Source organism: Xenopus tropicalis, chromosome 2, assembly GCF_000004195.4.
Source record: "Xenopus tropicalis strain Nigerian chromosome 2, UCB_Xtro_10.0, whole genome shotgun sequence".
Classification (NCBI taxonomy): domain Eukaryota; kingdom Metazoa; phylum Chordata; class Amphibia; order Anura; family Pipidae; genus Xenopus; species Xenopus tropicalis.
In genome coordinates, this window is record NC_030678.2 from 76136037 (window position 1) to 76163278 (window position 27242).

At 39.2% G+C, this 27242-nt stretch overlaps 1 protein-coding gene across 4 annotated transcripts; it reads left to right on the forward strand.

Annotated features, from left to right (window-relative positions):
* The first annotated feature begins 333 nt into the window (after window positions 1-333).
* Window positions 334-26565, forward strand: vezf1 (vascular endothelial zinc finger 1). Of its 4 annotated transcripts, none has more exons than XM_012956765.3 (7): window positions 337-860; window positions 11796-12514; window positions 13499-13562; window positions 14770-14941; window positions 15710-15760; window positions 23660-23713; window positions 23936-26565. In XM_012956765.3, exons 1-7 carry the CDS (start codon window positions 828-830, stop codon window positions 24364-24366), a joined length of 1524 nt encoding a protein of 507 aa, XP_012812219.1. In that variant the 5' UTR covers window positions 337-827; the 3' UTR covers window positions 24367-26565. The 4 variants fall into 4 exon arrangements, with proteins under 4 accessions (XP_012812221.1, XP_012812220.1, XP_012812219.1 ...); NM_001006864.1 differs by having other exon boundaries at window positions 650-860; window positions 14770-14956; window positions 23936-26564; XM_012956767.3 differs by lacking the exon at window positions 23660-23713 and having other exon boundaries at window positions 334-860.
* The last annotated feature ends 677 nt before the right edge of the window (window positions 26566-27242 follow it).

A 27242-nucleotide genomic window follows, 5' to 3' on the forward strand; every position in this document is an offset into this window, starting at 1 on the left:
AAATGGCGAGACTAGTACTGTATTAATGGCAGGGGGCTCTTCATTATAGGGGTCACTAATGTTACATTCTTAATACGCATGGGAGCGAAGTGGGTAAGCATCCCTAACAGTAATCCCATCAACGTTCGCTCATTTTGTGGCTTATGGAACATTCCCCGCAATACACAGTAGGCAATAAAGGAAATGGCGACGTTACGCGTGCAACAAAAAAGGAATTCTAACAGACACGATTAAACAGCCGCCCCTTTTGTCTGGAGTCCCCACTCTGAATGAGGTAATTCCGCTAGCTCACATTATTGATACGAACAGTGGCCATTTTACCACGTCCCCCGATCCCTACCGCCATCACGCGCAGAAAAGGAGGGCTACATAAATAAACAAGCAACACTGCAGTCCTTTATTGGGGAGGTTTATTTACACTCTATTATCACCACCTCTTCCACAGATTTGGGAAGACGGGGGAGTCTAGCCAAACACACGACGACCAGAAGGCGGGAGAGGACAAGTAAGGGTGGTAGTAGTGGGGAGAATCATGGTATCCACCCCCAACCCCCCTTCGCCAATGACCGAAGGCGGAGCTGCTGCGCCACCCCGCTCCCCCACCAGTCCCCCTCCTCCTCCTCCCCAATGGTCTCTCCCAGAGGTTACCGGAAGTTGTTAGGCGCTGCCATATTCTCAGCTGCTTTGTTGTAGGTTTCATGTAGGGATCCTTCGGCGACTTTTTTTTTCTTTTTTTTTCCTTCTTCCTTTTTTCCTCCTCCAAGCGCTGTGCTCCCTCCTCCCTTCCCTCTCTTTTTTTTCTCTCCCCTTCCTTCCCCGGGAACGCCATGGAGGCCAACTGGACCGCTTTCTTGTTTCAGGTAAGAATGAAAAAGAGACTTATTATCCGTCTGTAGCCATTTCCCCGTTTGCACATCTCTGTATTCGGTAGAAATCTGACAAAGGGCGGCGGAATCACCCCACCTCTTCCCCCCTCCTCGCCTTCCTCCCTCTGGCTCCCCCCTTCCCCGCCGCCGAGGCAGCAGCAGCCTCTCCTCCACTCCCCTCCCCGGGAAGCGGGGACACCCGGGAGCAAACAGCCCCCCCACATCCACCACCTCCTCCTCCTTCTCTCCTCACCCTCCCTCCTTCCCCGGGCAGAGAGGGGAGACAGGAGCCGGCTGCACCGGGCGGAGGCAGACACAGGAGGGGAGAGACAGCGCAGAAGAGACACTATTTTTGTCCTTGTAGAGCAGAGAGAGAGAGAGGGCGGAATGGGCTGGCTGGCTGGAGGGAAAGCTGTGGGGAATGAACTGGAATGTTAGCTTGTTAGATTGGAAATTTCATTCCACAAAACCTTGATTGCGATTTACTTTAAGTCAAACAGCAGATTGTGTGTTCCACCAAAACCTTTCTCCTCTCACGATCGTGTTCTGTAACAGGAGCTGCTAGGAGCGCATTGTAGCACGGCAAGGCCCCAGCATTGATCCCTTTGTTTGTAGTGCCGCATTTTAATCCTGTTTGCCCATAGCCGCTACACTGTGCGCCTGCGATAGACTCGCTCTTCGTGCAGATAACGGACTGCCGAGCTTTGATTCTGTTATATGGTACAGATACACATTTATTATACCCTGCGCTGGTAGTGCAATGGCGTTGTTCTGTAGAATGGCTTAGATCGTATGGGGGGGGGGGTCAGTGTGTCAAGTCTGGCTGCGGTTTCACTTCTCGACGCATTGCAAGGGTATATAGATATTTTGACGTTGAGGTATAAGAAGGCAATATCTGTGCCCCACCAACAGGTGAAATCTAGCCCCGGGTGGGAACATACAATTGCTTACATGGCCGCAGTGCTGCATTGCCTTGGGGGAGTAGTGCTGTGTCACTGCAGGCTGTGCGGCCGAGACTTGGGGTAATACCGGCTTATTATGGCCACTGACTGCACCTCCCGTACTTTTACAGATTATGGCGAGTTGCTGCAATTTGATCTGTTGTTTATTTACCCACTAGACTTTTTTTGATCAGTTTCCAGATCTAGCTGTTAGTTTTAGTAGTTCAAATTGCCTTAGTTGGCCCTTTCATGTTTTCTAAAATGAGAGATAATTTGCAGGTGATTGTACAAGAGTTGAGCTGTAAATCAGGTACATAAGGAAAGTTCACTTAGGGCTGTTTTGTTAGTTATGCAGGGTCAGAGACCAACTGAAAGTGACCTTTTGTATACAGTCATGCAATCTCTGGCAACAGAGAGACCCACTGAGGTTTAGATCACATTTTAAGATTACTTTTTTTTATTTTATTTTTTTCTGTTCTTTAAGTCTGGGAGCAACTGTCCCATTATGTCATAAAATGAGTTAGGTCTTTACATATAGTACCATATTAAGGTGCAAGAGAGCAATTGCATGCAATAACTTTGTTCTGACAAGTTGAATAAATTTCATACACATTCGTGTTTTTGTTAACCTAAAGCGTTTTTCCTTTGAAATTATATTAAAATGTAACGTGTAACTACGTTTAAAAAGGGCGTTCAATGGTTCTATTAACAGATTTCTTGTGTAGGCCGATATGATTTCTGAAGAAGCATTTGCATTCATTCCACCTTTAATATGATACCAAAATTACAACATGCCTTGAATTTGTTGCAATAGGACAAGTGGATATGTACACAATTGATCTCTCAGAAATTGCATCCAGGCTATAGGAGCAGTTGTTTTAACTGTATATCTTCACATATGTCAGAAATTTAAAGCAATGTCTTGGCACAATAGATTCATCTAGATTTTGTAACATGTCCGCATCTGCTGTAATGTGTGATCACTTACACACAGGTATTTTAATATGTGTCCTGTGCAGTCGCCTTTTATGTGTGCCACTGCACAGGAATACATGTTTGTCTGAAGCCATTATTTTGCTTGTTCTCACGGGACCGCAATGAAACCTGCATTTGGCAGGTCAGTCCTGTGAATACCAACAGCACTGAAAAGAATGGCATCTGTTAACACATACAATCCTGTCTGGTAGAACACATTTAAATGCTGTGTGCAGTAGCCCTAAAGTTACCTCTTTAGCATTCTTTAAGCTGCCCACACTTGCATGTCTTTGAGTTAAGTAAAGTACAGCTACTACTGGTCTTAAATTCATTTTCTTTATTATCCTTTATAAAGCAGTGACTTATTTATGCAGAGATCATTGATTATTCATATAAGTCCTTATGCTAGTTGAGCTTACACTTTATGGTTCCTATGACAATTACACAGCAATCTAGGTTCAAATTAATCATGGACCAATTAACCCGTCTAATTTTGGTGTATGGTTGAAAACTCCAGATAGTATCCAGGATGTAAAAAAACTCAGAACCACCATTGCACCCTCTCCCAGTGGAGCCTATTATCTAAATGACAGTCAACTAATTGTAGCAATTACTAATATAATATGTAATTTGTATCTTTTTTTTCAGAATATCAAAAATGCTAGTCAACAGGAGCTTCCCAAATGTAAGAGCTCCAAAGTGCCTGGAGGGAATAGAACTAAAAGACATGCAACTTCTAGAAGAAAGATAAATTCCTTTTGATATAAGACTTGCTGTAATCAAAATCAAACGACACAGTTACTTAAAGGGAAAATATACCCCTTATTTTGGCACAAGCTCATTCAGGTTGGCCGAATTGCCAGAAGGAATATAAATGCATTATTTCTACACAGCCATACCTGATTCCACAGATTTTATGAAAGTAACCCTTGATATTGTCTGTTTGCCTATTCCCCCCCCCCCCCCCCAGTGTCTCACAATATTGTAACCCCTCCCTCGCCTTGTTTCATTGTAAAACGGTAGATCCTGGGAGTCCCTTTGTTTCGCAAAGAATTTGTACACCACCCACTAAGCAGAGGGACTTCAAGTCCCAGAATTTAGAACTTTACAATGGAACAAAAACAATGAGGCAGGGGGTACTATTGCACTTTCAGCATAGGGGATCATGGGAAATAGCTTGTTGAAGTTATCATGGGTACCTTCAATCTGTGGAATCAGGTATGTTTGTGTAAAAAAAAAAAAAAGCTCTACTGCATGACCTCATGTTAAAAGGGGGGATGGTATATGTTCTCTTAAAGCATATACCATATTTATTGCAGTGCTTTTGGTTACTGTCACAATATTTTTTAGACTAATATTAAACAAAGTAAATTTAACACTAGCAGAGAAAGGTCTGAAAGTGCCTATGCTACCTTCCTTAGACTTCAATAGCCCATAACCCCAGTTATCTGTTCTTTTTGGGCTAAAATTGCACAGTTGAGTGTATACTGGAGGAGAAAAATTTTATTGCATGCCTTTGAAGGCACCTGAAAGTCAGCATAATGGTAATGCTGAACTGTCTGGAGTAGAATTCTTTTGTTTCTACCTGCATATCTGACAGTTTACCTGTCATATGCAGATAGAGAAAACAAACAATATTTCCTGCAACCAATTATGCTGTAAAGATCATAATTGTAATGTACATGACAGGTGGCCTAGCAGTTTGGCCTTATCAGCCCGTGTAGGGGCAGAACCGAGGGGCCTGGCCGACCGATATCTGGCCTGAAATTGGCCAGATATTGATCGGGCAGGTTAGAAAATCCAGTTGGATCGGGGACCGCATCAGCTCGTTGATGCGGCCCCCGAACTAACTGCCCCATTGCTGCGTGGCCCCAGGGCCAAACGATCGAATTCGCCTACATGCCTCCCCGATATCACCCACCCGTAGGTGGGGATATTGGGTGAAGATAGAGAGCAGATCTGCCCGTGTATGGCCAGCTTTACTTTATACTCATGGCACAGAGTGGTCAAACAACAATTTTTTTTTTTAAGCAATGTGCACACTTTTGAAAACTATGCATAGATAAGCAGATGGGTCAGAATAAGTACACAATTGTGTTTTTTCGCACTAGTTCATTGTTTGCACCATAGTTAGTTGTTTTGTTGGACTCAATCTGTGCTGTCCACAACTTAAAGAGAACCTTGTTTGCAGCTGCTTCACACATTCATTTGAATGCAGAGCAGCTGCTGAGGTGTAAGGTTATTTTAATTATTGTAGAGCTTCCTGAGAGGACCATGGCGAGCAAAATCCTGCATTTGTAGTGACCTTAACAATAAAGCTGTTCAAACAAGGACAATTGTATAACTAATTTTACTTTAGAAAAAAAGCATGCTCATAAAAACAAAAATTCAGCTTAAAAGAACAGTAACACCAAAAAATGAAAGTGTATAAAAGTAACTAAAATATAATGTGCTGCTGCCCTGCATTGGTAAAAGTTGTGTGTTTACTTCAGAAAGTCTACTATACTTTATATAAATAAGCTGCTGTGTAGTATGGGGGCAGCTATTCAAAGGAGAAAAGGCACAGGCACATAGCAGATAATGTAACCGGTGCCTTTTCTCCTTTTTTCCAGCTTGAATGGCTGCCCCCATGGCTACACAGCAGCTTATTATATAAATTATAGTAGTGTTACTGTAGCAAACACACCAGTTTTACCAGTGCAGGGCAACGGTGCATTATATTTTTATTACTTTAAAGCTTTTATTTTTTGGTGTTACTGTTCCTTTAAACAGCACATTTCTAGTGAGGAGAGCACAGTGACAAAAGCCCCCACCTCATTATGTAAAACAGTAGGAATCTTATACAGAATGTGAAGTTATTGATTTTCATGTTCTTTAGTTTGGCCTAGACCATCCGTTAACCTTACCTGTGCTTTCAATCCCAATGAGTGTTATGCAGAATAGCCTACAGCGATATGCTTTAATGGATATTCATTGTGAAATCCAGTTTAACATAAACCATGCTTAAAACTATATTCTTCTGTCATGATTATTATGCTGTATTATATCTAAATTACACTCTTTATATAGCAAATAATTCAATCTGAATATTTGTGTGTAGGCAGCCATCTCAGTGCATTGTGCCTGATTCTGAGCTTTACACATTAGGTTGTTATCTGAAAGCAGTTCTAATCTAAGTTTTCCTACACCTTGTAACTGGAGGAGTACCAAGCCAGACTTAGATTTCTTTTTTTTTTTTTTTTTTTTTAAATGCAGATTGTTTTTATATTTAAAAATATCACATGGGGCTAGCCATATTCTTCATTTCCCAGGGTGCCACAGCCATGTAACCTGTGCATTGATAAACTCCAGAGAGTATACTATAGAAGCACTCTATAGTAAGAAATCTATCAATGCACAGGTTACATGGCTGTGGCACCCTGGGAAATGAAGAATATGGCTAGCCCCATGTGATAATTTTAAACATAAAAAAAATCTGCATTTAAAAAAAAAAAAAAAAAAAAAAAAAGCATTTCAGAAAAACCCGAAACCACCCTGCTGGAGAAGCTTTATTAACTAATGCATTTTGGGAAAAAAACATGTTTTGCCATGACAGTATTCCTTTAGAAAGAGAACATAGAGTTAATGGTGTAAAAGGTTGCATAATTGGAGGCTGTGTTATACATGGAGAAATAGACTGAGCAGATCGACTTGCAAGGAAACAGAAATGTTAACAGGCAAATGTTCCCATTGCTTAAAAATAATTAGCTACCCAAATTGGATAAAGATTCCTGTAAAATTTCCATGCTGAAGGGCTTGGGCTTGAGTGTTAAATTAATTTATATTATTACACTTCTCACCTAAAATGTAATACATACACAAAATTTTTACAATTGCAACAATGCAACAATGTTGCATTTCCTACTAGTGGGTCATTGGCCTTAGGGTAATGGCATACAGGGTGGTTTCGGGTTTTTCTTTTGTTGCCCCAGTGGTTTGTATCCTTGTGGTTGGGAAACAAAACTGGCAAAATCAGCCCCATTGTTTTTAAATGGAAATCATTTGAGCATGATTTTGTGCCCGTGGTAGTGCAGAATTGCCACAGGCAACAAATCTCCCCATCTGCCATGGTCCTAACTGTGGCACATGTTCAGATTAGTTGCCTGTGATAAATCTGCTCTACTGTAGGTGACTAATCTCCTGCAAATGCTTTCCCACTAGCAATAATTTAAATCGGTTATGAAAAAACACGAGTCACTTTATTTTTCCGAAGTAGCCCAAAGTTTCCATGTGAGGCAAGTTCAGCTACTTTGAGAAAACTAAGCAACACATATTTTCCCAGCAGTGATTTACATTAGCGCTGTTGAAAATGCCGGAGATTTGCCTGCAGAAGATCAGATTTATTGCGGCCAACTAATCTGTGTGCTATCACCCTAAACATCTAGGCGACCAATAAACGCCTGCCCTTCAAGGTGAGCACCCCCTCCCCATCCATTGCTTTAGGCTTTATAACTACGGTAGAAGATTGTAAACTGCTTCATAGCCCCGAGTTTATCACCAGTTGCCTTGCCTTCAGCACTAATCAATTCTAGTTTTATTTTTATTTTTTTTCCATTTAAGGTATCCATAATAAATTATGCCAGTTTTTCTGTAATTTAACTGTGTACTGCTTAAAAGTCTTCATTGAATATATTTTTGGAACTTTTGTTGCTGCTGTCATTCAAAGAAATGGACATTGCTCCAGTTTTGCAACTTAGGCTGAAAGAGCACATGGTGCACCTAGAACTGCAGTGGTCTTGTAAAATGCAGCAATGCTTAAAATGACTCCCCCCTTCTGCAGTTGCTTTTTTTTTAAATGGGAAACTTTAGGTGATTTATATGAACTAACAATAACATAATTTTCTAACTTCATATACTTTATCAAATGTTAAGATCCTTGTAACATTAAAACACATGATGCCATCTTTATGATGTCCGTAGTTATTAGGGATCCACCAAATCCTTTGTAAAAGATTTAGCCAGATAGTAAAACTGAATAAAATCCTAATTTGCATACAATTTTTCATGCATATGCAAATTATGTTAGTGAGGGGTTAAAGAGTGGTAAAAAAATTTCAACCTCCTTTTTTTATATTAAGAAAAGTCTCATGATTTTATAGATTTGGGTGAGACCGAATCCTGCTGAAAAAGGCCAAATCTTTGCCGAATCCTGGATTAGGTGCATTCCAAGGAGTTATATTTGCTGGATATCTTCACTTGTTGCCTGCTTTCATTTGAGAAAAAGAGTACATTCTTCACTCTAGGTTTCTAGTGAACATTTCTACTCAAAATCCTATTTTAAAATTCTGGCAGGAAGCCACAAATACATGCCTCAACAGTGAAGCCTTTTATCCAGGAAGTATAATCCTTGGAGATCTGTGCTATTTAAAATCTGCAGATCATAGTTAGATTATATCTAGGAAAAAATGTAATTTTTTTTTGCAGAAGTTGCCAGTTTTGTGCTTGGATGGAGAAATCCATTCTCTGGTACTTGAGACTATATTTATTATGTGTCAAACGATTCCTGCCTTGCTTTATGGCTTGATTTTAGTTATACTTTCAAGCTCAGAGCCAGCGTCCCGCATGGCAAGCGCGATCAAATACTCTTTATTTAAACCATTGATAAACATTTTTTACTCTTCTCTCCTGAATGTTTGTGCCTATTGCCTTTCAGAGAGATAAGGTGGCTTTTTAGGGGAGATTTGTTGCCCGCGGTTGCTGAGAATTAACTGTGGGTGTTAAATCTCCCCATGTGCCATTACCCTTAGGCTGTTGTCATATGTTACATACATTTTTAAGTGCCAGAGGAGAAAATGCATTTTTGTTTCAAAATCATTTGAGCAGTTAAAAGGGGATTCGATGCCTGTCTGCATTAAGAAGTTACTGTGGATTTCTGGCTGAATTCTGCTCCTTGTGCATATTGACTGTGGGTGCCCTGACAGAACTGTAATCCACCACACATGGAGCAGAGTGGAAATCAATCTAAATTGAATGTGTGACCGTTACCAGCAGCGAAAACAGATCAGAAAATATTTCAGTGAAAAATATATAATTGCAAAGGGAGGCATGTATAATATGTTTGTATATTTTTTGCAATTTGTGTTTCTTCACACCAAAACTAAATTTTTCATTTGAAAACACCCATTTTTATGTTTGCATTTATTATGTGTCAAAATTACAAAATGCTAATTCAAAACTCTGCCATCTAAAAGCAGTCAAGGTAATGTAGAGATGGTAAATGTCAATGGGAGATGTCCTAGGCAAATTGTAAGAGTTACTTAATTCATGGTTTTAGAGGTTTTCAGGGTTTTTTTTTTTTTTTGTAAGTTCACATAGTGCTGGGCGGTATGACCAAAAATTTATATCACGGTATTTTTTTTATTATATCGGTATCACGGTATTTGACGGTATTTTTTTTTCCCCATGCATGATTAGGTGACCACGCCCAACCCCAAACACCCCACCCCAAACACCCCCCCCACCACCCCACCCCAAACACACACCCCCATCCCCTTCACATAAATATAACTTACTGGCCAGGCAGCCGCAGGCACCCACCGACAGCTCACAGAGCCTCCTGGCAATTTTTCTTACTATTTCCGGGTTGCGCGCGTGACGTTAGCGCGCGCAACCCGGAAATAGTAAGAAAAATTGCCAGGAGGCGCCCACACCGGTATGCCGGTAAGTTAAAAATTTTTATCATTTTTTAAAAAAAAAAACGGTGTTCGGTATATACCGGTATACCGCCCAGCACTAAGTTCACAAAGATTTTGTATGTTCTCCTTTTTATGTAACTTGTGCTTTTTTAATTTGGATCTTTTAATAGATCATTAAACATTTGTGGTTTTAGTGGAGATGAGTTTATTAGTGGTTTCAAAACCACGAAAATCAGAATGTTGATAAATCTGCCCCTTAGTGTCTTGGCAACAAAATCTTCTCTGCATGTGGACTGACAGGCAGATCCCATTCCCGTCTGAGCATATGTATATAGGGGGCTGAAGGCAGGGGATCAGCTTTTTGCCACTGGCGATATCAAGCCATGTGCCATTATCCTTACAGCTATGTGGATTAAGTTTGTTGACATGTGAGAACTTAACTGCATAAGGGCTTTCATACCTAAACATTAATGTAGGATTTATATTCAGTTTTATTTTTGAATGCTGTATGTTACTCTGCACTAAGCACCTTATGTAAATGTGTTGCAGAGAGACATCCATGATTGATTTGTCAGGGGGGACTCTTACAAAAATGCCATAAGAGATCTTTATAGTGTTCTTGAAAAGAAAATGTGAGCTATTCCATATTTGTACACCTGTGTCAAAAAAGTTAGTGAGGATCAGGGACTATGTTGTAAGAGATTTTGCTATATAAAATATTGGGTAACATCACTTTTTTTGTATAATGCATAAATATTGGTTTTGCAGCCACAAAAGAATGTTACTCCCAAACATCGGAGTCATCTTTTTATTTTGCATTGAAACATTTTAATCTGATGCTAAATATAATTCTTGTTTGCCTTTAAGTAACAATAAGTAGTTACTCATTCATGTTTCTTCAAACGCAAATAAATAATAAGCCCATTCAGTTTTTTAAAGGAAAAGTAACACTAAAATACGATGCGACAATCGATTGATCGAGCCTAGCCTGACTCCTTCCTATACAGAAGGAAGGCTAGGCTTGATCAATCGATCGGCGCATAGTGGATCCTTCCTTCGCCGTATTGCCTTATTTCAAATGACTGGAAGCCAAGTTTTAGCAATTATTTTCTAATAAAGAATTCAAAAAACTAAATGGTTTGCAGGATAGGGCAATTATTGGGGCAGGGTAGAATAGATTTTTTACATAAAAAAATTTAGTGTTACTTTTCCTTTTAATGTTACCACTGCTATGTCTGTGGCTGCACAATCATGAAAAAGGTGACCCAAGCTTCAGATTTCTAAGTCCCCAAAATACAACCTAACAGCAACTCTATTGGGGATGTTTGGTCACCTGCCAGCAGTGCTACTAAATGTTTGGTGACAATAGCTGTCTGTTGAATTGCTCTAGATATGCTAAAATTTCCCTTTAAATAGTTGAAGTGGCACCCCTAGAATTAGTGAATGTATCGGCTGTTAACTTTGATCCCACATACCTACTAAGGCAGTGCTACCTAACCTTTTAATGCGCGGCCCATTTATTCGCGTGACGCATCGCGTAGGGCGCAAAATTCACCACGGCTGGGAAAAGATGTGGCCCATTTGCAAGCTGCCCATGGCCCGGCGGTTGGGGATCCCTGTACTAAGGAACCCAAGAAAAGGGGTGCACTGGTAGGTTGCTATATCATTCCTTTAGCATCAGACAGTTGTACATATACATGCTTTAGGACCTGTAAGTTACCTGTTGTAAGCAGTCCTGTTAGCATGCATACTTAATAAATTGTGCTGCAATAGGGATTTTTCAGTGCTATGCTGAATTCTGCTTCCCAGAATCTAGGTTACTGGGGTTGGGGATAAGGATTTGGGAATGCCCATGTTCAGTTGTTTAAATGCAGCACATCATTGGTTGGTGATGCATTTGACATTGGATCTAATACTATTCAACATGCAGCAGAATTGGTTTGAGTATGAGAGTTCTGTGTGTTCTGGTTTAAAAATTAACCGTCCGCTCTAATTGCACATTTTGCAAGTTGGAAGGGGTCCGAAATGTCCTTGTAAAGGAACTCAGAGGCAGCCTTATATATGTATTTGTAGAGCAGGTACTTTAGAGACAAACCCAACATAATGTTTTATTTGAGGTGTACTAATCCATTATGATAATATAGCAGGCATCCTACTTTTCACTGTGAAGATAACATTGTTAACAAACAAAAAATAATGAACAACGGTACACATTGTATACAGTGCTAGTATTTCATTTAAAATTTTACTGTATATAAACATGTACACTTGTATAAAGCACCACCCTAGTTTATTATTGTTATGCCTTATAGTTTTTTTTTTTTTTTTTCCCTTAACAGGCTCATGATGCCAGTCATCATCATCATCATCATCACCATCATCAGCAACAGGCAGCCCAAAATAGCCTGCTACCACTTTTGGGTACTCCTGTTGAGCCACCTGATCAGAAACCCATGTTACCTTTACCAGTAACGCACAAACCTCAGACTCAGGCAGAACCTATTAAGGAACCTGTAGTAGTGAAGAAGGAAAAGCCCAAAACTTCATTTATATGCACATACTGCAGCAAAGCTTTCAGGGACAGCTACCATTTGAGGCGCCATGAGTCCTGCCACACAGGAATAAAATTGGTGTCACGGCCAAAGAAAACACAGACGTCACCCGTCGTACCCCTTATTTCAACTATTGCTGGAGACAATAACAGAACATCATTGGTCTCCACAATTGCTGGGATCCTGTCCACAGTTACCACTTCATCATCTACCACAGTTCCTACTGCCAGTCCTAGTATCCCTCCTATGCCTGTTGCACCACCAGTGAAGAAGCCTAGCAAGCCTGTCAAGAAAAATCATGCTTGTGAGATGTGTGGAAAAGCATTCAGGGATGTGTACCATCTCAACAGGCACAAACTGTCTCACTCAGATGAAAAGCCCTTTGAATGTCCAGTATGCAATCAGCGTTTCAAAAGAAAAGATCGCATGACTTACCATGTTCGATCTCATGAAGGTGGAATCACAAAACCATACACATGTAGTGTTTGTGGAAAAGGTTTTTCAAGGTAAGGAATGGTTGATTATATCATTTACTTCATGTTGACATACTCTTTCTATTCTGTTGTTTTTAACATTTGTTTGCAAAAATAATGGTGGTGTAGAAACTGCTCTTGCAATTAGTTAGAATTAGACTGTTGATTCCAAGATCTACCTGGCCATATTGCTATTTATATTTATAAACTTTACAGAAAGCAATGCTGATTTTGCCTTGAGCTGGGACATGGTCATCATTATTCTTTGGCTCCATTTCACAATATGTCTGTCAACTGTAGGTGTTGCTTTTCGTATATTTAAAGATATCGTGGAGACACACCTTACTCTGCCTCTACTGAGCCTGCAGCTCTTTAACAAACTAAAGCTAAGAAAACATGTTAATTGCCAGGGGAGCACTTATTGCATATTTGCTTTAATTTTCTATTAGCCTTTAGTTCCGCTTTAAAAAAAAAAAAAAAATCTCTACATTGTAAAGCTGCCAGTATGACAGGAAATGACAATTTGTTTTGCATACCAGCTACAAGTTTCAATTGTATGCACCTTGATGGCCCCAGTGTTCTTATTAATTATGAATTATCTTAAAATGTTTTGTTTTTCTGCAATGATATTATAGACCTTCATGGTCATGTTTAGGTCAATGGTATGTGCCTGCTGGAGAATTAAATGGCTTCATGGCTCAGCTGGATGCAGGCTCCTTCTCCAAAGCACATACAGTTTATCTGAGTGGATCACATGCTTCCAGCCTTAGCCTGTAGAATTTAGCCCAAAACAAATATTTACAGCGCAGCATATGGTTACTAGTATGTATTTTTTTAAAACCAGGACAGAAGATTACACTCATCAGGATTACATGCAAATAATTTTTTATTAAAGAAATTAAATCCATTTTCTTACATTATTTTACATGTAGTCCTGATTACTGAAATACTCCTTTCTTGATATGTATAATGTCATATCATTATTTTTTTTAATACAAATATTTCTTTCCTACACAGGCCTGATCATTTAAGTTGTCATGTGAAGCATGTTCACTCCACAGAAAGACCCTTCAAATGCCAAGTAAGATTTATTTATTTCTTTATTTTCTGCCTTATTTTTATTTGCATATGCAAGCAACTTGAGTCTGCTGTGAATCTGCCTGCGCTGGCTGTAAAAAGAAAAATAAAGCCTGTATAATAAAACAGACCTTGTAGTTCAGTAAAATCTGAGGTACAAAGTCATCAACTTTTGCTTTCATTGACCACGTTACAATATAGTTTTCATGTTTTTAGTAACTCCTTATCTGGTTTAATGCTTTGCTTTATACTTGTGGAGAGCCTTTAAACCTTTTATTTCCTTTTTTGTTTGTTTGGTAATAACTTAGCTGTAATGCAGCATAAAACTTCATTATTCTCTAATTGGTCCCAATCCTATCTATATTTATTGTCACAGTCCTCTTTAAAATAAGCTAGCAATTTAAAATGGGGAATGACAGCTTGTCCAACAAGTGATGATCACCTGCTTTGGAAACTAGCAGTTCTACATCTGATTTGGCCACTAGGCCTGCAAATGGGATCACATGGAAACAGTCCCATGGTTTGAGAACCACATCCGAAGTCAAGTCCTTTTCCCCCAGATTTTTACATTCTTCCCAATCAATATCTGAAAGGACTATGGATAAGTTGGTAGTCTGCCACCATGTTCAAAAGTGGCAATAGTAGTCAAGAACACTTAAAGAATTCTGTCCAAGTAGCACAATTATTTGCAGCACTGACAAGTCAGTATAACTTCAGACACTCTATATTGCTACCCCAAAATGTTATGTTTTAGTCATGCACTCGCACAAGGCAATAGAGCCAGTTGGTCTTTGTATGTGCATAGTTTATTGTTGAGCAGGTGACATATTGGTTATGAAAATAGTTGCAACAAAGTCCCTGATGGCTATGGTGAAATCATTGAAGCATCACTCAACTCCACATGTTGCTTGCCACTACAGTACATTTTACAAAGTGATAATTGGACAGTGGATAGAAACCTGCAGTCATTGCCCATATTTTATATTAAATGTTAGCCAAAACACCCCGTGATCTGCATAAGTATGTTTATAGTCTGCAAAGAAATTAACCATGAAGCTATATGAAAATTGTTTTTTTACCTGTAGTAGACAATAAGTACTAGTAGTAAAATTCAGCAAAGAAAACTGTGTGTGTGTCCCTTTAACAATGTTGTTAATATTTATGGATTAAAAATGTATAATTAATTTAATGCCTTTACCTTTTCCATCCAGACTTGCACTGCTGCCTTTGCCACGAAAGATAGGCTTCGAACACACATGGTGCGCCATGAAGGAAAGGTGTCTTGTAATATTTGTGGCAAACTTCTCAGTGCAGCATACATCACCAGTCACCTAAAAACACATGGGCAAAGCCAAAGTATCAACTGTAATACCTGTAAGCAAGGTAAAAAGTTTCAAGGTAATGATTTTTCAGTATCCTTGCATATCAGCCATTGAAAATAAACCTTGACTATAACTTGACAATATACTTTTTTTTTTAACTGGATTTTGCTTGTGGTTTAGTTTTGGGTTTTTTTTTTGTTTTTTTTAAATATATAGATCTATATAGTTATATATAGATTAGTGTTTGGTTGTACAATTTTAATTTTAGTTTGCTAAAAGAACTTTACATTCATTATTTAAAAGGCAAAACACCCTATTGTTAACTAACCAGTATTGCTTGTTAGAAACTAATTCTATTGTTTTATAGTAATTGGTTAGTGATGATATACACAGTTATTGATATTGCACAAACACACTCCCTTTTGTTAAATATATGGAACAAATACTAGTAACTTGGGAGAAACTATATTCTAAAGTTTATGCAAACAAGGGGTCAGGCTCCAAAATGTAATAGTACTGTTGTGGAGATGGTATTTTGTAAAATTAAAAGTTTATAAAATACCTATAATTTATATATTGTTACACAATGTACTTAAAAAATGCGTTAAACTAAAAAACAATAGGGTAGGACATTAGGACCTGAATAACAAACTCTCTCTCCAGATGGGTGCATTTTATGAAGCTAAACACCCAGAAAGAACATTGTGCCAAATACTTCCAGTTTCATAAATCTATTTTGATATCAAGACACTCATAACAATATGTATAACAATAATTTGAAAAATGTTGTCTATATAAAAGGAAGCCACATTTTGTGTTTTAATTTTAGGACAACTCCATGAACTTCAAACGCCTGTTCACTGTCGCATCAAATATGAAGGTATTTATGAGCTTCCATGCCTTCTGTTACATTATATTTTATTAGTATTAATATATAAGAAACCTGTATATGCAAAATCTTTTATGGCCTGTTGCATGGTAGGCCATAAACTGTCAAAGATTTATTTAGCCGCCTTCAAAAATTTAAATGTTGGTTTGTCTCATATTCATGTGTATAAATAAATTATATTCTGGTAAGGGTAAGGCTGTATAAGCCCACTGTAAGCACAGTAGACTTATATATAGTACAGAATGCTGCTGTAAATATGTAGTTTAAACTGAGTCGCAAGTAGTGCCTGAAATAAATGAGAATATGTTATATATATATATATATATTTATGAAAAAATAAAGAAAATTTAGTGTGTCAAACTAATAGTTTGACACAATAATTTTTTTTTTTTTTTTTTTTTAAACGGGATAGTCCCTTTTAAAGGAGAACTAAAGCCTAATTACAGAAGTATGGCAGAAACATTGTACATTATGGTTTGGGCTTCTGTACCAGCATAAGGCAACCGCAGCCCTTTAGCAGTTTTCTGTCACTGCACATGCTCTGTGCTGCTGTCAGTTACCGAGCTTCGGCACCAACTCAAAATATACTGTATGCAGAGAATATAAATTTAACAATATAATTCTGATTAGTAATTAATACAGATAATTATTATATTTATATATAGAATTTAGGGCAATTACAATCAGTTTAATAAATCAGCCCTGTAGTATTGGCTTATATTACAGGCCAACCTCAATTTTATTGATAATTTTCGATGACACCTAAGTTTAGTTTCTCAACAGCTGCTCAGAGCACACTGAGCATACAAGTGTCATAGACCCTTTCCAAGATGGGGTGCCTCTGTGATGAGTTTGAAGTCCTGGATCATTGCTGCTTTTGAGATGCTAAAACTTTAGGCTGGTGCAGTAAGTTCACTATATAAAATTTGGCATTTTTAGTTATATTTAGGTTGTAGTAAGGGTGTAGTTCACCTTTTAACTTGTGCTATAAAGACAGTGATTTCCATGTGCGGATGGGGGGGTGTTTGGGGTGGGGGGGGGTGCGTGCGGATGGGGGGGTGTTTGGGGTGGGGGGGGTGCGTGCGGATGGGGGGGTGTTTGGGGTGGGGTGGGGGGTGCGTGGGGGGGCTGCGTGCGGATGGGGGGGTGTTTGGGGTGGCGGGGGGGTGCGGGTGGCGGGTGTTTGGGGTGGTCACCTAATCATGCATGGGGAAAAAAAATACCGTCAAATACCGTGATACCGATATAATTTTGAAAAATACCGTGATATAAATTTTTGGTCATACCGCCCAGCACTATCCACTCCTCTTTGCAGATCATCTCTAAATACCTAAGGTTTCGAGGCTGTCTCTGTGCAACTCTGAGCTTGAGCTCCCTCCATAGGTTTTCTATTGGATTAAGGTCCGGAGACTGACTAGGCCACTCCATGACCTTAATGTGCTTCTTCTTGAGCCACTCCTTTGTTGCCTTTGCTGTATGTTTTGGGTCATTGTCGTGCTGGAACACCCATCCACGACCCATTTTCAGTTTCCTGGCAGAGGGAAGGAGGTTGTCGTTCAGGATTTCACGATACATGGCTCCGTCCATTTTCCCGTTAATGCGAATAAGTTGTCCTGTGCCCTTAGCAGAAAAACACCCCCAAAGCAAAATGTTTCCACCCCCATGCTTGACGGTGGGGACGGTGTTTTGGGGGTCATAGGCAGCATTTTTCTTCCTCCAAACACAGCGAGTTGAGTTAATGCCAAAGAGCTCTATTTTGGTCTCATCAGACCACAGCACCTTCTCCCAGTCACTCACAGAATCATTCAGGTGTTCATTGGCAAACTTCAGACGGGCCTGCACATGTGCCTTCTTGAGCAGGGGGACCTTGCGAGCCCTGCAGGATTTTAATCCATTGCGGTGTAATGTGTTTCCAATGGTTTTCTTGGTGACTGTGGTCCCTGCTAATTTGAGGTCATTAACTAACTCCTCCCGTGTAGTTCTAGGATGCTTTTTCACCTTTCTCAGAATCATTGACACCCCACGAGGTGAGATCTTGCGTGGAGCCCCAGAGCGAGGTCGATTGATGGTCATTTTGTGCTCCTTCCATTTTCGAACAATCGCACCAACAGTTGTCACCTTCTCTCCCAGCTTCTTGCTAATGGTTTTGTAGCCCATTCCAGCCTTGTGCAGGTCTACAATTTTGTCTCTGACATCCTTGGACAGCTCTTTGGTCTTTCCCATGTTGGAGAGTTTGGAGTCTGCTTTATTGATTGATTCTGTGGACAGGTGTCTTTTATACAGGTGACTAGTTAAGACAGGTGTCCTTAATGAGGTTGACTAATTGAGTAGAAGTGTCTAACCACTCTGTGGGAGCCAGAACTCTTAATGGTTGGTAGGGGTTCAAAAACTTATTTCACTCAATGAAATGCAAATCAGTTGCTATCTTTTATTTAAAGTTATTTTTTCGATTTTTTTATTACAACTAAAGCATATGTATGCTACATAGATCTGTTATCTGCTATGTGTATGTGTTCAACATAGTCCTATTTCAACTTGAATGGCTGCACAGCGTTTAGTTTTTTATAAACTGTATTAAAGCTTCTAAAGTAAACTCACATGCTTATTTATAAACACTGAGCAAATTTGCAACTAGGCAGTATCTCATAGCAGCTGTGGCCAGAACAGTGAAAGCAAATATCTGGTAGCCATGGGATACTGCCCAGGTGCAAATTTGCCCCTACAGTTTTACCAGGGCAGTGGAACAGTGTGTACAAACCCCTGCCATTTTTTGAGGTACTGATTGTTTGGGATCAAGTAAAGAAAAATAGGCCTGATAATGTGTGCTTGAAGCTCTAGTGGTTGATTTGTACAGTCAATTATTGCTAGTGCATGCTGCCAACAGCACTTCCCTTTCACGTTGGCAGGAAGAGATTCATGGTGAGTTGCAAGTATTATGAAGAGGGCACATTTTCAAACTATATTTGTGGAAATGGCAGGAAGTTACTGGAAGGCAGCATGAAAAATATTCCCTGGTAATGATCTGCAAAGCAAACGGACAAATTACCTGTAAATAGTGTTCTACAAAATCTGTGACACTTAGGGGCATATTCATTAAAGTACGAATCCGAATCAAAAAATCCGATCATTTCTGCTGATTGCAAAAGTCACAAATTCAGTTTGTTTGAATATGAAGATTTCGTACTTACGATCTGAAAGTTCAGAAATTTTCGTATTGAAACGATCGTTTGCGAATGGTGATCCAAAATTTTCATATCCGAACGTTCGTAAACGGCGGGCAAACCTTTCCAACTTTGACACTTCAATGCATGATTTTGGAAGCCTCCCATAGGACTCAATGGCACTCTGCAGCTCCAACCTGGCCCAAGGAAAGTCACAATACCGAAGCTTTAATGAATCCAAAACTTTCGTACTCGTTGCGACAAATACGACTTTGTTGCGCAAATTAACGAAAATATTGCAGAAAATCCGCAAAAGTTGTAAACTTTAGAAAAAATTCCAATTTTTTCTAATTGGACCTGTTGTACTTTAATGAATGTGCCCCTTATGGTAAGGCTTCACAAGGTGTATAAGCACAGGCTGACAATCCACCTGTACACTTGAAGAATCTTCTAATTGTGCCTGCACCCAGAAGCATTGAATCTGCCTTGGTGCGGGCACACACAGCTGATATCCACCAACTAATGCTAGACTTTGCAATATCTCAGTTTCGCAGATATCGGCTGAGTGTGCCTGCACCCGGACAGATTTAATGCTTCGGGGTGCAGGGGCATAGAAGATTTATTATGCCCTTATGGGTAGACTGAGGGTCATAAAAGGCCCTTGCAGGGCTTCATCCAACCCCCAAGTCTCTATTTTGATAACCCAGGATGACTGAACACAGCAAAGCTAATACCAAACTAATTGCATTAAAAAAAAGTGATTTTGCACACTGGTGGTCAATCACCAGTCTTTTCTACAGGACTGCATACTGAAAACATTTTAAATATAAGAAGTACACATACACAGCTTTCCCACTGATGTAGGTAGTCTGCACACACATGACATGAGCACATTGCCCTTTTCTCAGTGGCATATCTGTCAGTGATGAAAACAATTTGTATGCCACTGGCCTAACAGGACATTTGTTGGCAAAAAAATGTATTTGAAGGTATTGGACCTACATATTTACTAGTGTAAATATAACAATATTTACAAAAGTAAATTTTTTTTTTTATTGGTCCTTTAAGTGTGTCTTCTGCGAACACCATTTTAATATCAATTGCTTTCACTGGATACAGGTATTTAGATTGCATTAATTCTCTGAAAGCCTGCTGTATACTAACCAGTTGTGAAATTTGAGATCCGTTATCTAGTGTTGCCATGCAGTAATCGCATAGATGGAATCCCAAACAGATTACTGTGTATGGAGTCTTAGGGCTCTGGCACACGGGGGAGATTAGTCGCCCGCGATAAAACTCCCTGCTCGCGGGCGACTAATCTCTCCGAGTTGCCTACCACTGCCATCCCACCGGCGAACATGTAAGTCGCCGGCGGGATGGCAGACGCGGCGGGGCAATTTCAGGGAATCGCCGAAAAAGACTCGCGAGCCTTTATCGGCGATTTGCGCGAAATCGCGCCGCCGCGTCTGCCATCCCGCGCCGGTGGGATGGCAGGGGTAGGCAACTCGGGGAGATTAGTCGCCCGCGAACAGGGAGTTTTATCGCGGGCGACTAATCTCCCCCGTGTGCCAGAGCCCTTACAGTCTTCATTTTAATTTGCTTTTAGGAAGGTATTAGAAAGTTGGCATATGTGAGCTGTTATATTCAGGCTCTGACAAGCCTTTACTTAAAAGGCAGCAAGAGGCCTGGCCTATTGTCCAAGGTGGCTGGATCTGACATCATTGGGTGCTTGGCAAAAAACCGCTAGTAATAGATGTAATAAAGGCATTGTTGCAGCTGGAATTAAACTATTTGTATAGAGGCCATAATACAATGCAATATCCAATACAGGTATGGGATCTGTTATACAAAATGCTCAGGACCTGGGGTTCCGGATAAGGGAGCTTTCTGTAATTTGAATCTCCTACCTTTAAGTCTGCTAATAAAATTATTTAAGCCGTAATTAAACGCAATAAGATTGTTTTGGCTCCAATAAGGATTAATTATTTTAGTTGGGACAAGTACAAGCTACTGTTTTATTATTAGAGAGAAAAAGGATATCATTTATATATATATATATATATATTTTATTTATTGATATATATATATATATAATTTATTTATTTATTTTAGAAAGAGTGCCGCACACATAGGGACTTGATACAAAAGAAAAAGTGGTTTTATTGAAAAAATGCAATTTTTTTTTCAATAAAACCACTTTTTCTTTTGTATCAAGTCCCTATGTGTGCGGCACTCTTTCTATTATATTTTTGTTTTTGACCTGCACCAAGGGCATTTGGACTTGTATAGGGTGTGCTCCTCCCTGTATTATAATTATATATATATATATATATATATACATATCATTCATGATTCCAAACATTTTTTATAAATAACTGCAAAGTGGGGTGTGCGTAATTATTCAGCCCCCTGAGTCAATACTTTGTAGAACCACCTTTTGCTGCAATTACAGCTGCCAGTCTTTTAGGGTATGTCTCTACCAGCTTTGCACATCTAGAGACTGAAATCCTTGCCCATTCTTCTTTGCAAAACAGCTCCAGCTCAGTCAGATTAGATGGACAGCGTTTGTGAACAGCAGATCTTGCCACAGATTCTCGATTGGATTTAGATCTGGACTTTGACTGGGCCATTCTAACACATGGATATGTTTTGTTTTAAACCATTCCATTGTTGCCCTGGCTTTATGTTTAGGGTCGTTGTCCTGCTGGAAGGTGAACCTCCGCCCCAGTCTCAAGTCTTTTGCAGACTCCAAGAGGTTTTCTTCCAAGATTGCCCTGTATTTGGCTCCATACATCTTCCCATCAACTCTGACCAGCTTCCCTGTCCCTGCTGAAGAGAAGCACCCCCAGAGCATGATGCTGCCACCACCATATTAGACAGTGGGGATGGTGTGTTCAGAGTGATGTGCAGTGTTAGTTTTCCGCCACACATAGCGTTTTGCATTTTGGCCAAAAAGTTCCATTTTGGTCTCATCTGACCAGAGCACCTTCTTCTACATGTTTCCTGTGTCCCCCACATGGCTTGTGGCAAACTGCAAACGAGACTTCTTATGGTTTTCTGTTAACAATGGCTTTCTTCTTGCCACTCTTCCATAAAGACCAACTTTGTGCAGTGCACGACTAATAGTTGTCCTATGGACAGATTCCCCCACCTGAGCTGTAGATCTCTGCAGCTCGTCCAGAGTCACCATGGGCCTCTTGGCTGCATTTCTGATCAGCGCTCTCCTTGTTCGGCCTGTGAGTTTAGGTGGACGGCCTTGTCTTGGTAGGTTTACAGTTGTGCCGTACTCCTTCCATCTCTGAATGATCGCTTGAACAGTGCTCCGAGGGATGTTCAAGGCTTTGGAAATCTTTTTGTAGCCTAAGCCTGCTTTAAATTTCTCAATAACTTTATCCCTGACCTGTCAGGTGTGTTCTTTGGACTTAATGGTGTTGTTGCTCCCAATATTCTCTTAGACAACCTCTTAGACAAGGCCGTCACAGAGCAGCTGTATTTGTACTGACATTAGATTACACACAGGTGCACTCTATTTAGTCATTAGCACTCATCAGGCAATATCTATGGGCAACTGACTGCACTCAGACCAAAGGGGGCTGAATAATTACGCACACCCCACTTTGCAGTTATTTATTTGTAAAAAATGTTTGGAATCATGTATGATTTTCGTTCCACTTCTCGCGTGTACAACACTTTGCATTGGTCTTTCACGTGGAATTCCAATAAAATTGATTCATGTTTGTGGCTGTAATGTGACAAAATGTGGAAAAGTTCAAGGGGCCTGAATACTTTTGCAAGCCACTGGATGTAGTAGCGAATCTGTAGCAAACAGACCAGTTTTATCAGTGCAGGGCAGTAGTACATTATATTTTAATACTTTAAAACCTTTTCATTTTGTGGTGTTACTGTTCCTTTAAAAACTCCACTGTATACTTAGTGTTGTTAGCTAAGTTTAATATGCCTAAAATTCTGCAAGCTTTGCTGGCCTCTTTTCTCCTTTGTACTTTCTTTTGCACAACACTTACAAGTAAAAACATTTCTGCCTTCCTGTTTTATCTGCATTGCTATCAAGGCACTTGCCTATGTAGGTATATACATTTTGAAATGTGTAAAGTGCACATATAGGCCCCTGTTTGCACCTGGTATGTACATTAAATGAAGTTTTGTATCTATTGCAGCTTGCTCCACATCATATTAAGTTTCTTAGTTGAAAAAAGCAGTGGCCATTTGATATTATGCTGAATGTGGCTTGCACCTTACTGAAGCAAGCATAACACAAGGTTTAGGTATTTAGCACCCCCCATCCTTCCTGTTTAATATGTGTTGAAAAGTTTTAGGCCTAACACATTTTTATATATCCCTTTTTATAACTCTCTTCTGGTTTAGCATCATTTTATTTAAACATCTCTTCACTCATATAACCAGAGTATTGTGCGCATTTTTCTTGATTTTTACAGAAACTACATGCACACACTAGTTTGAAATTACTTAAATTATATCAATACAGTATAGGCAATTTCTGCGTTTGTTTTTGTAAACTATTGCTTTTTCCTTTGTGTCCTCTTTCTCAGAAATGTCTGTTTAGGAAAAGATTTAAACAAATGTAAATATGGTTAACTAATATAACTTATGGGGCATTGCATATATATTTGTTAAAGTTTTTATTGTACGTGAATAACCCTTTAAACATATCCTGATTTGGGACTTTGATATACTTTTCCTCTTATTTCAGCTTCAGACTCACTCTTTTGTGCTGTGGATCAGAATCATAGGACCTTTTCAATAGGTGATTTTATGTCTTGATTTATAGCCAAATGTTTGGCATTGTATTACTTTCTGTAGACTGCTAGGATAATTCTGTTCCTGTACTAAAAGAATGTGAAGGCCAACATTGTGATCTGGTCATTATATTTCTTCTACCCCCTCCCTGTTAAATGGTAAATAAACATCATGTAGGCTTTGTTGCACAGTTTGAGGGTTATTAACATTTTTCTTTTTCCCTTTTTAGATACAAGCAATTTGTGCCAAACATCTACTACTTCTCAGACGCCTGTTACACTTACATCTCCCTTCAATATCACATCTTCTGTTGCAGCATCTGGAACCCTCACAAACCCTGTAACAGTGGCAGCTGCCATGAGCATGAGAAGCCCAGTGAATGTTTCAAGTCCTGTCAACATAACTTCTCCAATGAATTTGGGTCATCCAGTTACAATTACAACTCCTATTTCCATGACCTCTCCCTTGTCCTTAACTTCACCTGTAAATTTGCAGACACCAGTTACTGCTCCTGTGAATATAGCACATCCAGTCACTATAACGAGCCCTATGAATCTGCCCACACCAATGACGTTAGCGGGCCAGTTAAACATAGCTATGAGACCAGTAGAAAGCATGCCATTTTTGTCTCAAGCTCTGCCGTCTTCACCACCTTGGTAAAGAACACTCACCCCAGTATTAAGAAGTTGTTCCGTAGATATTTACCAGCAACTTTCAGTAATGTCTTTAAGAATGTTGCAGAAATGCTTGCTGACCCTTGAGTTTAGCCAATTTCATTTGTCCTTCAGCCTTCGTATTTATTGTCCTGTAACATGCCAATTAATGGAGGAGATCAGAACAGTGAAAATGAAGAAAAATATAGTGTAGAAGACTGTTTTATGCCTGAAGTCAAAGCAAACATTGTATTAAGATTTTAACCTAAAATCTTGGAACTTTTGAAAGAAAGAGATAACACTAGCAACCAATATCTTCATTTTATTCTCATACCTTTGAACATGTTTATCACTACTGCAGCTTAACCTTTCAAATTCTAGTGCAGTCTCTGTTGTGCTTTTCAACTGTTTGTGTTCTCTGTATCTGTACATTGTAGAACACAATGTTATCTCAGAGAATCTGCATTTTACTGTGGAGATATGTTTATTATAAGCAGCATTTCCTATGGAAAAGCAAAATGATCTGCAAAGAATAGAATTTGCCATTGTGATGTGACCGCGATCAGGGCTGGAAACATTGAGTCCACTAGCATGGAATGAGTCGAATCATTAAATTAATCATTTCATCTATAATCCCTGACTAGTACAAGGTAAATTAGGTGCTATGTTTTCAGACCTGATAGACTTTAATTTGATATTGGGCAATGTAAATATTGTTAAAACATATAACCAGAAGGGAGTATTAGCATTCTAGTTATTTTTATTATTATTTTCATTTAACGGTTTTTGGTTCGGTTGAAGAACAAAAGTACGGGGGCATCTATATATCCTGCAGAAACCAGGATGAAGCTAAGAAACTGCTTCCAAAATACATTTTGTCACCTCAGTTGTCGCCGTGGGAGCTTGGCATGTGTTTAAAGGCTTCTCAAAAGCACCTTGACTCTCCCATTTCAGTGTGGATTGTACAACCACACACTACTGAAACGCAAAAGGAAACAATGCCTTCCAGGGAGAAAACCTCATGGATGTGGTAGAAGCATAATGGGTAACCAAGTTTATCAGTTCCTCTTCCCAATTTTTGTCTTATTAATGGCGTATACATTTTATGTAGAAAAAGGACTTTTGTGTTCTGTTAAAATCCATATATAGTTTTTCTAACCACTGACTATATAAAAAGGCCCTGTATGACAAGCCAAGAGAATCATTGTTTTTGCTTGTGGTTTTTTCTTTGTTCTTGTATGTGGGTTTTTAAAAAGATTTCATAAGTGTTGTAGAAATCTGGTTTTAATATGTAAATATTTTTGCTTTTTTTATATTCAACCTTCCCATTCTTGCTATTTTTCTTTATTGTTCATGAAGACAGTGGGATACAATCCATTGTGGAATGTCCCCAGTAGCACTTGCTTATTGGACAGATTACACATAAGCAGAGACACCCATCCATTGCTATGCTATATGTCTTTTATTGGTTTTAATACCCCCTCCCAATTATTAACCATGTTGTAGAAAGTACCAACCAAAAGTGTTTTTTTAAACTGCTTTTTAGACCATCATGTAACATTAACTTTTGTTTTAGATAAGTGTTCAGATCTTTATTTGCTGTGGTGGCTAGCAGACATGCTTAGAAACAAATGTTTTGCAGCCTTTCCCGGCTATTGAGAGGTTACTTAATAGGCAAAGACTCTACATTTTATGAAAAAAGTGTATTTCACTGAATAGACTCAAAGGCTAATTTTTATTTATGTATCGGAGCCAATTTCTTTGCTGGAGAAGTGCATTGCACCTCTAGCAGTAAAAGGGATTGTACTGCTCATTTAAACTAAGTATTTAAAAATGTCTGTCTGTTCCACCAAGTTCGAGAAAATGGCATGCTTTATTAGAAAAATGGACAAACCTCTTCAATAAGAGTTGTTTGAATTGATAAATACACAAAAACGCTCTAGGGGGCTTATATGTATACAATAAAATAGACTTCAGTGTGTAAAAAAAAAAAATAAAAAAATTAATTTTATAACTGATCTTTTGTATTGTAGGACATTAAATTGTACATCTTTTGTATATAAAAGATTAGGAAACTTTCTGTATAGCAGAAAGCAAACACATTCCTACACTTTTACTGTATATGTTTGTTATAATGTCCATGTAAACATGCCCCATGTTTGTGCCTTTTTAATTAGTTTGTCTCAATAAACAAAATGTAGAGAAGCAGTGTTGATTTATTTCCCTTCTTATTGTGGTTTGGCTTAATAGACTTTGTCTGAAAATCCCTCTAACATATGTTCTAGCACTTGTCTGGCTTTTTTTGTCATCTTATTTAAGTCAGCAAGAAGTTCTTCAAACATATATAGAAGAACAAGTGCTTTTATGTAAGTTGTAGAACTTTTGAGGTGACTTATTATGGAATAGGGTTATGGGTATGGGGATGCACTGTTAAGGTGACACTAAAAGTGCAGGGAACTAGAGGGCTTTAGCTAGCTTTATACTGCACAAGAGCCATGAATATCCTGTAAAAGATCCCTTTAAATAGTTATTTTTAAAGAGTGTTATTGTTTTAACACAACATATATAATGGTACATTTGTCAAGATGACAATCTCTTTAGGGCTCTGGCACACGGGGAGATTAGTCGCCCGCGACTTTCGGGAAATCGCGCCGCCACGTGTGCCATCCCGCCGGCGACTTACATGTTCGCCGGTGGGATGGCGGGTCATGGCAACTCGGGGAGATTAGTCGCCCGTGACAAGGGAGTTTTGCCGCGGGCGACTAATCTCCCCGTGTGCCAGAGCCCTTAGAGTTAAACTTTAATGGAGCAGGATTACAATAGTAGAGAACAGAGCATGTGCCTGTTTCCACAATAGTTACCAATGGCATAAGAAGTAATGGT

Bases quoted from the DNA above. Each gene is read 5' to 3' on its own strand.
- vezf1 (NM_001006864.1), top strand. From the start codon at position 828: ATGGAGGCCAACTGGACCGCTTTCTTGTTTCAG. The intron at 861-11,795 runs GTAAGAATGAAA...TTCCCTTAACAG, and splicing joins GGACCGCTTTCTTGTTTCAG to GCTCATGATGCCAGTCATCA. The intron at 15,761-23,659 runs GTATTTATGAGC...CTCTTATTTCAG, and splicing joins CTGTCGCATCAAATATGAAG to CTTCAGACTCACTCTTTTGT.